Here is a 12,967-nt window from a genome sequence, read left to right as displayed (position 1 = left end):
TGAAGTAAAGATTATAAAGTATTTGCCGGGGCGGGGGGGGGGGGGGACAGACGGATGGACAGACCTTGGACTCAAAACAGATCCTTATTTGGCATCACAAAATTAATGTTTGGTTGGCCGATATTATCAAAGGCATAAGAGGTTGGTTGCAGGTGTGAAGGTATTGGTGGTGAGCTTTGGGCTCGCGTGGTATTAGGCACTGGAATAGTGTTGTGTGGGGGAGGAAAGGTGCAGCCATCACCTGCCCCTCCATGCTTAAGGGTATTTTGTTAAAGGAATCTGGGGATATGAATCTCATCCAAAGCCCGTGGAGCGGCTAGGGCCATGCCAAGATCCCTTCAGGAATCCAGAGGATGCTCAAGTTGATCTGCATCAGCAGGGCTCCCCCTACTGGTGGTTTACCCTTACAGACTTCCTGCAAGGCAGGCAGGAGTCAGATATAGTCTGTTGTTGCCAATGCCTAAGCCAATACCGCTCACATTCTGTAACCAATAAAGTTGTGGCCTAAACTAACATTAACCTAAAATGCTGTGTCCTTGTGTCTTTATTTCTCTTGGGGGTGCCTTAGGGGCCTTGACACACAATTACAGGGCCACATCCTTAGAGCAGGGAAGCTCCCTTGATGAGCTCTTGTTTCATAGAAAACTCAGGACCAGGCCACTATGCGTGTTAACACCTTAACTCTGATTTAACACAAGGTGTCCAGTCCCAGATACATAAGATACTGAGACAAAAATGATATTATGGAACAGGGTTATGAGCACAGACTCCTCTGCAACCAAAGGTGAGGGTTGAATGCATGATGATATCTCAGGGACACATAGGGATGTTGTTAATGAAGAACTAGCTCTCAGACAGTATAAAATACAGACCTCAGATGAGCATATATTAAAATGCAATAAACAGCATCTCCTCCAGATATCCTAAATGGGATAACACAGTGGGTAAGGGGAAATTACTGTACATGGGGAACACTGAGCTAGTTATACCTCACACAACTATCAGAAATGAGTCTGAGAAGGTCCAGTTGAAACAAGAAGGTTCCAGAAAGACTTATATGACATTAACATCATCACTATTATTAGTATTAAGTAATATGGTGGTTTTTTTAGAAACAGGAACATAAATAAATCTAAGTGTCTGTGGTTTATTCTAGCTTAAATATTTTCATGAGCAATGTTTAAGGTGGAAGTTTACATACTTTGATGGATTTGTGTTGGACACCTGGGACCAAGGCTTAACAAGCACTCCTGCTGCTTTTTGTGGGGCTCCTGAGTCCAACCAACAAGGAACACAAATGCTGATTTGATTGAGGCTCTTGAGACCAAACTCCTAGGAACATAACTGTAACAATAGTAATAAATTTCCATCCCATGGTAAACTCTTCATTCTGCAAGAGTATAGAAACATTTTCACTGCCTCAGAAGAAAAGGAGGAAGAGATTAAAAGAAAAAGAAGAAAAAGATCCATGGGTGGCTAGAAGAATACAGAACATCTTAAAGTGATAAAGAAATTTCATCTGGAAATTTATTTAAAGGAAAAGAGTGAGATGTTTCTATTTTTATAACTTTAGTGATACCTGTGTAGTTTTTGTGTAGTTTTTGGAGGGTTAAATCAACTATTGTGTATTATGTAGAATGTGAAATCCTGCTAGTTATGTGGTCTCTCCTGAAACCTATATAGACTGCACATAGAAAACCCAGTGACCTGGTTTCCATGATAACCTAAGCCAAATCTTAACTTAGTGAGACTTCACAAATGTGCAATGCCCTGGGAAGAAGATTACAGGAGCTTTGCTCCTCCGTGCTCCTTTTTGCTGTCATCTTAGACTACTCCATGTTTTGACTTGCACACCATCCAAACCAAGACTAGTGGTTAGCCTCTCTCCTCACTAACCATGAGCTGCAACCAAGAACAAACCTTCACTGCAGCTCCTAGTGAGTTAGGAGAGAGTTTTAGCAATTTGCTTGTCTTGTCTTGTCTTGTCTTGTCATAGTGTGGCAGCAAAAAGATCTGGGGAGCAGCAAAAGCAGCTGTAAGCTTCTCTCCAAGAGTCTATACATTTGTACATTTATAAGACTGTGGTCTGTCCACAGCGCACATTAAGGTTAAAAACATACCACAAACATTAAAACACTTGAAACCTCTGTGATCTGAACTAGGAAGGAGTTGCAAAGCATTCAGCCCAGAATACTGAATACATGCCTCCTGGGAAGTATGTGCTCTGTGTCTGAGCTGTGTGGAACCACTACCAGTGATTCAGTCAAAGACCTCACTGATCAAACAGGAATGTTAGGAAACAAGCTGCTAAGGTATTGTAGATTCAAGTTGTGATGGATATTGCACAGGAAATTAACACAAAACCCACAAATTTTAGTTTCCATTATATGGGCACCTAATCATCCTCCTATATTTAAGTATTACTGTAATTCTAAGTAATTATCAAAATGTGTGTTGTAAATATGGAGATGATGGCAAGAGGCATCTCCCCTCTCCACATTGTTTCTGCAGACTTCCACATAAACAGAAAATATGCTAAAGATGGACATAGAACTACAGAAGTGGCAGCATCCACCCCACTCAATCGCAATTGGCCAAAAGAGGCCTGGGGTGATTGTGATGCCACTCTGGCGTAAAGGGCATCACTCCCCCCCATACCAGGGGAGGGGGAACTGTGTTGTGGGCCTGCCTGCAACCAGGACCATCCTTTAAGATGATCCAGTTTGTGAGCAGCACCATCTACTAGTTTTGAAACAGCAGTAGTTTATTTTTTTTATTTATGGTCGTCAATTATATACATTTCAATAGTATTAAAATTATTTTATCATTTCAAAACTCGACACATTCAGTGGTTCCTTAATTTTTATTTTTATTTTCATTTCCAGCATATTCTAAATTATCTTAACAGATTATTTCATTCATCTACTTTAATTATACACTCTTATGAAACTGCAGCTTAGTACAACAATTTGTTCATAAATATTCAATAATGACCGCTCCCCACATTAAATGGGGAGCGCCCTTTGTGTGGTCATGTGCAGCTCCCTGGACCCTATGTGGCACCATTACCACAGGCTTGGCTTCGCCTCCCCCCAGGTGGGATACCTGGAGGTCTCCGCCTACCTCAGTCCATTCTTTAATAAAATGTTTGTTAGCTTGAGTTCTTATATTTCCAGTACATTTTGCCACTTCTGCATAGTCCATAAGTTTTTATATCCATTCTTCTTTTGTCAATTCTTCTTTTTCTTTCAATTTTTAGGAAAATAACTTTCTTGCCATTGTAGTAGCATACATGAATAAATTTCAATGCTCTCTGGGTAGCTCTACCCTTATACCGTAATTCCCAGAAGAAAAAAGACTACTTAACAGTAATTTATTTTAAAATATATGGAGTTGAAAGCTAACATCTCCTTTAGATGAAGATTTATTATTACACTATTTTGTTCACTACTTTTTAAAAAATCTGTATCCCACAAAAATCATATCTGAAGCAGTATTGGATAACAAATATTGATTATTAGAAGAGGACTTAAACCTGTGCTTATCTTCCTGTTTTCTTCCAGAAGCACCAGTCATTTTAGTAATGAATGCAAAGATAGGCAATGAATCCTCTATCTCTGAATTTCTACTCCTGGAGTTTTCAGCTGTACGGGAACTGCAGATTCTACACTTCTCTCTGTTCCTGGTATTGTACATGGTAATTGTATTTGGGAATCTTCTCATCATCTCTGCCATAGCTTTTGACCACCATCTTCACACTCCCATGTACTTCTTTCTGATGAACTTGGCCATCCAGGACCTAGGGGCTGCTTCAGTCACCATCCCTAAATCGATGGCCAATTCCCTCATGAATATCAGACACATATCTTACGCTGGATGTATTGCTCAAGTTCTTTCATTTTTCTTTTTCTCATCATCTGATGTTTCCCTTCTTACAGTCATGGCATATGATCGCTATGTTGCCATTTGCCATCCATTACAATATGAAATGGTGATGAACAGGGCAGCCTGCAAACAAATGGTTGCTGGTGTGTGGGTCTCTGGCTTTCTCAATGCAGTCATGCACACTAGTGCAACTTTTGTGACTCCTTTCTGCTCAAACATTGTCAATCAGTTCTTCTGTGAGGTCCCACAGTTACTTACACTTGCCTGCTCTAACATATACCTAATGGAAATTGGAGCTATAGTAGTCAGTGTAATACTTATGTCTGGATGTTTTGTCTTCATTGTTGTCACTTATGTACATATCTTTACTGTGGTTCTGAAAGTTCCTTCTGTTGAGGGAAGGAAAAAGGCCTTCTCCACTTGCATACCTCACCTTGTTGTCTTCTCCGTATTTTGTTTCACAGCAGCATTTGCTTATCTTAGGCCTCCCTCAAAAATTCCATCTAATGGGGACTTTGCAATAACTGTGATGTATACCATTGTACCACCCATGTTCAATCCTATAATTTACAGCATGAGAAATAAGGAGATTAAAAATGCTGTATCAAAGCTCTTGGGTGTGAAGCACTCTTCTATTAATATCTTTTCCAGACTTATAATGAAACGGTTACACTTCTCTCTGTAGGTATAAGCATTGGGATCTGTGGATATATGACCAGTTACAGCTTCTAGAAACATTTTGATATGCAGACTCAAAATCTGCCAGGTGTCACAAGGACCTATTGTGTTCCTCCAGCGTAGATGTACCATTAACAATGTTGCATCTCTGTTCACATACCCTGTTAATCATACATTTAGAGAGGGAATGTCTGTCATATAGTGCATGTGTACCCTTTCTGACCCAGTGCATTCATCTGACAATCAGTTTTTCTGTGGATTCTCATTTCTTTTTATTTAAAGCTAAAGTGGGTTTTCCTACAAAAAGGAGGGGGGGAAACCCACTCACATCCTTGGTTTCTAGCTATGGCAAAAGGAAAAATGTGGATGAGCCCTTGTTTAGGAACTTCAGATGAGAAGGACCTGTTCTGATTGAATTTCGGGATTAGTTTTAGAGGGCTACCCCAATTGCTTCCTTGAGGCTAAGGAAAAAACCCTAGAAAGGGCTGTGAGATTCTTGCTAGGCAGTGACACGAATATCCATTTTAGTTGGGAAAAGTCTATCCTGAGACTAGTTTTAAACTAGTGTTTTGACTGGGGTTTAAAAGTTCTGTGTAAAGAGTTTTTGCCTGAAACTATTGTTTCCCACTCAAGTAACATTTCTAAAATGAAGTGTTGTGCCTTAAGAGAGTGACTATTAAGTTTGAATCCTCAATGAATGTAAATCTATAAAATTTATTTCTTTGTTCCAGAAGTGCCTCCTCATTACTTTGAACCTTTGGTGGCAGATAAGTGGACACAGGGCATCCTTCCCATAAGAAGACCTGGCTGTTTTTTACTGACAAAGAGTTAAAATGTCTCCAGTGTTGTTACTAGGGAGAGTTGTACCTTTAAGAAACCCAGGAAATTGGTCATGTTTCCCACCTCCCATCTTTAGTGAGGGAATCTGACACAGTGGCCACTGACACAATTTCTCAAAATCTTAAAAAACAAAACTACATACTTTCTGAAAATATAAGACTGGAGTTTCACACAGGGAAAGTAATTCTACACAGGAAATTGGGGGTCAGGTTCCCAGACCAGATAGAGTTCATCCTATTTGTGATAGTGTATGGGAATACAGAACCATTGTTTGGAGAAAAAACTAGTCATGCTCTGGGATTCATTGAAAGATGACACGCAATTTGCCAAACAAAAACCATTCACGTTGAACAGAGGTTCCCTTATGTTTTTGGAGGAATGGGCAAAGTGAACGATGTATATAAAATCTAAATACTATAGCCAAAAAGACCAGTGACACATGTTCCTTGCAAAGTTCCTTTAGACCTCACAAGGCTAGAAGTACTCAAATGTATGGAATCTTTATGAATAAGTGAAAAGAACTTCATGTTCTGTAGACATGGCATGCTAACATAGTCTAAAGATTTGAACACAATATTCTGATTATGAATTGTCCATAGTTACCTCCAGAGTAGGCATAGGAACTGCTTTTATAATGGATTTTTTAAAAAACAACAACAACCAAATGTTAACTTGTTAATTTATGTATTTGTATGTCAGTCACTATATTTTGCCCAGGACAACCAAAGTCAACAGTGATACACATTAAATCTCACATAGATATGGAAACTCTGGAGACAAGTAGGATGTGCTGCAAGCCCTCTCACCAACCCCAAAAGCAACCACACACAAATAGAATTAGAGGTGCTGGCCCTTGTATTTGAATGTAAACAAATCCATAAATTTATCTTTGGAAACCAATATTAGCAGAAGTAGATGAGAAACCCTATGTCTGCATTGCAAATGGTAGTTTCAAGGATACCCTTCCAACTATTTTTTTTCCTGGTGGAATACTATAGTATTTCCTTAGAGTTATTATTATTATTTTACTACTTATTAGATTTAAAAACCAACCTTCATCACAAGCTCTCATGGCAGTTCACAAGATAAACACCTGGGTGAAATTTAGAGCATTGACCAAAACACAGCGGGGTGGGGGGTGGAGAAGGAGCAGGGAGAACTGAGCCAGTCATACGTCATATAACTCTCAGTACCATGAAAATAGATAAAAACATTATTTAAAAAGAAAGAATGAAATGAGTCTGAGAAAGTCCAGTTGAAACCAGAAGGTTCCAGACAGACTTATGTAGCAATATTATTATTTTAAATATTAGAAAGTGTGCTGTTTAGAAACTGGATTTTTTGTTTTGTTTTTTACATACCTTGATTATTTGTGTTAGACTCCTGGGGCTAAGTCTTTAGAAACACTGCTTTTATTTTAGTGGAACTCCTGAGTCCAAGTTTCCAGAGACACAATGGCAAATTTGTGTTGGGCTCTTGAGACCAAACTCTGAGGAGTGCATTATATATATATATATATAGAGAGAGAGAGAGAGAGAGAGAGAGAGACACACACACACACACACAGAGAGAGAGAGAGGTTATAATTTTCCACTCCATGTTAAAAGCTTCATTCTGCAAGAGTATACCCATATGTTCAATGTTACAGAACAAAAGGATGGGGTGATTTTCTAAAATACAGATGAAAATAAAGTGATGAAGAAATTGCATCTGGAAATCTACTTTCTATTAAGGAAAAGAGTAAGATATTTACCAGTATATGTTTATAACTTTTGTGATACCTGGGTAGTTTTCAGAGGACTAAACGCAGACAATACTTCTGTAGTGTATTGTGTAGAATGGGAAAATGTGCTTGTTGTGGTTCCTGAAACTTATTTAGACTCATGTAGAATACCCAGTGATCTGGCTTCCGTGACATGCTAAACCAAATTTTATCTTAGGAAGACTGCACAAATGTTGAACCTCATGGAGAGAAGAGTACAGTAGCTTTGCTCCTCCATAATGCTATTTACAGTCAACTCAAGCTACACCAAGTTTTGTTTTAGCCTATGATCCAAGCCAAGACTAGTGGTTAGGCTCTCTCCTCACCAACCATGAATATTAACCAAGAAAAAAACTTCATTGCCGCTCCAAGTGAGTGAGGAGGGAGCTGAAGAACCTTGTCTTGGCTTAGCATAATGTGGCAGCCAAAATATCTGGGTAAGCGCAAAGCAGTTGTAAGCCTATACATTTTACATGCAAAACAATGTGGCTTCTGTGCAGCATGCATTAAGGTTGGAAACATATAACAAAGATAAAAAAAGTTGAAACGTGTGATCTTAACTAAGAAGGAGTACTAAACATTAGGCCTAGAATACATAATACAGGTGAGTATGAGCCAAGTGTGTGAGTCTTGTGGAACTATTATCAGTTACTCCTGCAAAAGACTCACTGAGTGAAGGGGGATATCAGGAATCAAGCTTTTAACATGTTCATGACCCAGATTGTTATGGACATTGAAATTTAATAGAAGAAACTTGATTTTGAATTTGCATCATATAGGCAGCAAGTTATCCCCCTATATTTAAGAGTTACTTCAGTTTTGACCATGGATTAAAATATCAAAATATGTTTTGTAAATATTGAGATTCCCTCAAGGTGCATCTGCCCTCAGCATATTTCAACATACAAAGCAAGTAAGGAAATGATGGCAGTAGGACTCCTGTGTTCCTCCTCTAGAATTCAATCAACTTCAAGAACTTGTGAACACCACAATTTACTAGTTTTGAAACAGTAGTAGTTTGTTTTTTTAAATAATAATGATATCTATATGGAATTGATAGCTAAATTCTCATTTGAATAAAAAATAATTGTTTCTCCTTTTTTGTTCACTTCTTTCTTTTACCTTCAACATCTAAAAACCCTCTTCCAAAGTAGTAAATATTTGTTATCACTAGAGGATTTAAACCAATACATATCTTCCTGTTTTCTTCCAGTGACAGGAGGATTTATATTAATGAAGGAGAAAATAAGTAATGAATCCTCTGTCTCTGAATTTCTACTCCTGGAGTTCTCAGCAATACGAAAACTGCAGATTCTACACTTCTCTCTGTTCCTGATATTGTACATGATAATTGTATTTGGGAATCTTCTCATCATCTCTGCCATAGCTTTTGACAACCACCTTCACACCCCCATGTACTTCTTTCTGATGAACTTGGCCATTCAGGACCTAGGGGCTGTTTCAGTCACCATCCCCAAATCCATCATGAATTCTCTCATGAATACCAGACACATTTCTTACACTGGATGCGTTGCTCAAGTTCTTTTATTTGTTTTCTTTTTATCATCTGATATTTCCCTTCTTACAGTCATGGCATATGATCGCTATGTTGCCATTTGCAATCCATTACAATATGAAATGTTGATGAACAAGGCAGCCTGCAAACAAATGGTTGCTGGAGTGTGGGTCGCTGGCCTTCTCAATGCAGTCATGCAGACAAGTGCAACTTTTGCAACCCCTTTCTGCTCCAACATTGTTAATCAGTTCTTTTGTGAGATCCCACAGTTACTTACACTTGCCTGCTCAAACTTCTACCTAATGGAAATTGGAGCTATAGTGGTGAGTATAATAGTTGTGTTTGGATGTTTTGTCTTCATTGTTGTCACTTATGTGCACATCTTTACTGCAGTTCTAAAAATCCCTTCTGTTGAGGGAAGGAAAAAGGCGTTCTCCACTTGCATACCTCACCTTGTTGTCTTCTCTGTATTTTTTTCCACTGCATGTTTTGCTTACCTTAGGCCTCCCTCTAAGACTCCATCTGATGGGGACTTTGCATTAACTGTGATGTATAGTCTTGTTCCACCCATGTTCAATCCAATAATCTACAGCATGAGGAATAAGGAGATAAAAAATGCATTATCAAAACTGTTGGGTTTGAGGAAATCTCCTCTGGATATATTTTCCAGGCTTGTTCTGAAAAGGTGTAATTAAAGGGAGTTCCTGGAATATAGCATCCTTTCAAGTTAAATCTTCCTGATAAATTCATATATGCAGACTCAACATCTGCCCTGTGTCACATGGTCATATTGCATTCCTTTGCTTGTCAGATTACATGGCATGTTGATAATCCATTTATGTATGTATGTTGAAGTTTATACCCCATTGTTCACTTGCATGGTTTTCAAAGTGGCCTATAACAGGCTGAACACATCTCAGTAGCACTTAATCCTCTGGTTTATGGATAGTAACAGGTCATGTTTCCTGTCTACTCTGTCACCCCACATGATGCAAAGAGCCATTTTAACAGACTATTCAGGTTTGCAGAGGAGTGACAGCACCTAGATGAAATGATTTTTGGCGTTGCCTGGATTTCATAGACTTACTGGAATGTCACACGCACACATATCTGAATTAACATCTCAGCAAAAAGTACATCCATGTTGGAGGCAGTCAGAAACACAATCACTGCCCTGTGATAGGGAAGTTGTCAGAATGCATGGAAAATAATACAACCTCTTTGCAAAAACATGTTGCCATCTAAAGGAAGCTCAGGAGAAAACACAAAAGAGAGACACCTCCTCACCCGCCAGTGTAGATTTTAACATCACTCCTGAAACAAGAACAGAACAGGGACCAGAGGAATTCCCTTAGAAACAAATGGAAGTGTGATGGAATAGCAGCATAGATAAATGTGACTGCAATGGACAGATCTTGAGTCAGCAGCAGTCAGAGTTTGTTAGAACATCAACCAATTTGGAAGAACTGGTGATTAAAAAAATACAGAACTTTGCTGTCAAACAAATTGGGATTGTATGCCAGTTAAATAGGCACTGTTTGTCATTTAGACAGCAACCTGGAGAGAGAAGGACCTATTCTGATTCGCATTAGGAACTACTGTAGCTAAACATGGACAACCAATTTGATTCCTTGAAGGGGAATTAAAAGTCTTAGAAGGGGTTGTAATATAGTTGCTAGGGCAGTGAAACAAATGCCGATTGTAAGTGGAAATAGTCTATCCTGAGAAGAAGTTTGAAGAAAAGTACTGACTGGGGTTTTAAAGTTCAGTGTAAAGAGTGTCTGCCTGAAACGACATGCTGTGCCTTACATGAATATGCATGTATTAAATGAAGTGTTGTGCCTTTGAAGAATAACCATAAAGCTGGAACCCACATTAAGTGTAAGGAAACTGAAGTCTCCAGTGTTGTTAATAAGGAGAGTTGTATCTTTTAAACAGAAAATTGGTCATGCTATCCAGTTCCTATCTTCAGTGAGAGAGTCTGACACAGTGATCACTGACACAAAGTATCAGAATCTTAAACAAAACAAAACAAAAACCTAGTCCTTTTAGAAACAAAATATTAGACCGTAGTTTTACACTGGAGAAGTAATTCCACACAGAGAATGTTGGCATAATTCCGTTCCACCTTAAGAACAGACGTGTGGAATTGTTGTATGTCACATGCCTGTTTACACTCCAGCACAGCTTGCTGGGAACTTTCATTTTGTGTACAGCTATTGCTTATGCTGCTTGCTTTGGACATGAAAGGGATCAGACATGTTTTCCTTTTGTCCTGATGTATGCTGAATAAACTGCTTGTAAATATGCTCACACATACTTCTGTTGCGTAGCGTTATCTCTGCTGATTAGAGCATGTCCTAGCTTTTGAAGTTCGGGTCGCTGATTCATGTGGCACCAAGGACTGGAGTTTGTCCAGTACACCAGCTGGTGGGATGGAGCCAGCTGGGGGCCTGCCAATTGCCCCCACTTCCTTGGTTGTATGCCAACAGAGAATTGAGGGTCAGCTTCCAAGATCAGATGGAGGCCATCCCATTTACAATATTATGTGAATACACAACTTTTGCTAGGACTAAAAACTTTTCATGCTCTGGGACTTATTGAAAGATGGCACACAATAAGCCACACAAAAGACTTCATATTGAACAGAGGTATCCTTATTTCTTTTAAGGAATAGGCTCAGTAAGTCATATACTCAACCTCATTGGTGTTGCCATGGTAACAAAGTGCACCTGGCAACCTTATCTCAGAACATTCAGGCATGGTGGATGTGCGCCTTAAGACATGAGCCCAAGCACTCTGTAATTTAACCTATTGTTCATATTACACCAACAAGACAATGTATCACATTTTTAAAGGAATTGATAGCAGTAAGATATATATGAAATCCTTGCTTGTGGTAGTATTATCACAGAACCAGATGAATGACTACAGCAAGTTTTTGAATACGTTCAGGTCACAAATAGAAAAAGAGGTGCTGAATGGAAAACAATTCACACCTTTCTATGTGGGAGACCAATATAAGCAGGACAAACCACAAACCCTTAGTTACCATTGCAAGCAAGGGCCTCAAGAACACTCCAAGTATTTTTTTCCTCCAGGTTAAATCTATGGTATTTCCTTAGAGTTTACACCTGGTTGAAATTTAGTGGTGGCTCTTGCATTGCCCAGAGCTTTTAGCACAGTGAGATAAGCAGTGAGACTGACTGTGAGGTGGTATGTGTGAACTGATAGTTTAAAAATTGCCAGTCCCTACAAGTGCATGCACTGAACTGAGATAGGGCAAAATCATACTCTTCAGATGGTTATATATGCTCCTTGCAAGCTAGTGCTTCTAGCCCCAAAGCCACTCCCGACCTAAAGGGGGGGGTTGTGGGCTTACGCCCCCATCTACAATCTCGCGGGGCTGGCGTCAGCTCCGCGGGACTCAGGGATTCCCCTGTCTCATTAATATTCATCGCCCTCAGCGCCAGCCAATCGGCTGACGCTAGGGGTGGGCTTACCAGGTGCTCTTAAGGTCGGGGCAGCCCTGGCTCGCCCCTTTTCATTCCTACAGCAGCTGCGGTTTTGGTCTTCGTTTTACGAGCTGGTTTACTATTTGGCCTCGTGTTCTTTTCTTCGGCCTTAGGAATCTTTCCTTCGCAGCGCTCCGGAAACCTTTTTGATCTTCGCGCTCCCCTCGGTGCGCCTGCTGATACAGCCGTGGGATCCTTTGTGCGCTGCCTCCATCACGGCTACCTTTTTCTTTTCGTCTCTTCTATTCCGGACGGGAGAAGGTTTCAGGATCCTACTCCAGCTCCAGCATTGCCATCCCTGAGGAGCCGCAGCGGACTTTCGGCTTCAGAGCGGACACCGCGTGTCTTCGCCTCTTTGCCTCGGCCCCGCGTGGGATCCGAAGACCACGGTCGTGAGCTGCGGCAGCGCTCACGGGAGGTTTGCCGCATCGGTGGGGTGGTGCGCTCACTCAGAGCTAAATTGTGGGGAGTTTGCAGGCGACCGGGTGTTTTGTGTTTAAGTTGAAGCTGGGACCGGGTGTTTTGTGTTTAAGCAAGGGGACCGGGTGTTTTGTGTTTAAGTTGAAGCCGGCGCGCGCCTGGGTGCGGGCGGCAGAGTGTTCTTATTATTTCCAGGATTAAAGAAGGATAATTTGCTGGGTCCGCAGGCGCTGGTGAACGGGGTTTTGTTTGAGGGGGTTAATACGACGCCGGTGCGCTGTGAACTGGGGGAGGAGCGAGGCTTTTTTGTGGATACAGTGCAGCAGTTCTCCGCTTTAAGAGAAGCGCCAA

The 12,967-nt window shown here is 40.3% G+C and overlaps 2 protein-coding genes across 2 annotated transcripts; both read left to right on the top strand.

Moving 5' to 3' along the window:
- Window positions 1–3,583: 3,583 nt before the first annotated feature.
- LOC310691616 (olfactory receptor 14A16-like) lies at window positions 3,584–4,570 on the top strand (the record flags this gene model as incomplete). The annotated part of the gene is made up of 1 exon (XM_083471474.1): window positions 3,584–4,570. The coding sequence occupies one exon, from the start codon at window positions 3,584–3,586 to the stop codon at window positions 4,568–4,570; it is 987 nt and encodes a 328-aa protein (XP_083327600.1).
- Window positions 4,571–8,755: 4,185 nt separating this feature from the next.
- On the top strand, window positions 8,756–9,376 carry LOC310691615 (olfactory receptor 14A16-like; the record flags this gene model as incomplete). The annotated part of the gene is made up of 1 exon (XM_083471473.1): window positions 8,756–9,376. The coding sequence occupies one exon, from the start codon at window positions 8,756–8,758 to the stop codon at window positions 9,374–9,376; it is 621 nt and encodes a 206-aa protein (XP_083327599.1).
- Window positions 9,377–12,967: the final 3,591 nt, after the last annotated feature.

The sequence above is a fragment of the Podarcis liolepis genome (genome assembly GCF_965112155.1).
Source record: "Podarcis liolepis genome assembly, chromosome: 13".
Lineage (NCBI taxonomy): Eukaryota > Metazoa > Chordata > Lepidosauria > Squamata > Lacertidae > Podarcis > Podarcis liolepis.
Note: the sequence above shows the minus strand (reverse complement) of the source record. Positions and strands in the feature narration are given on the sequence as shown.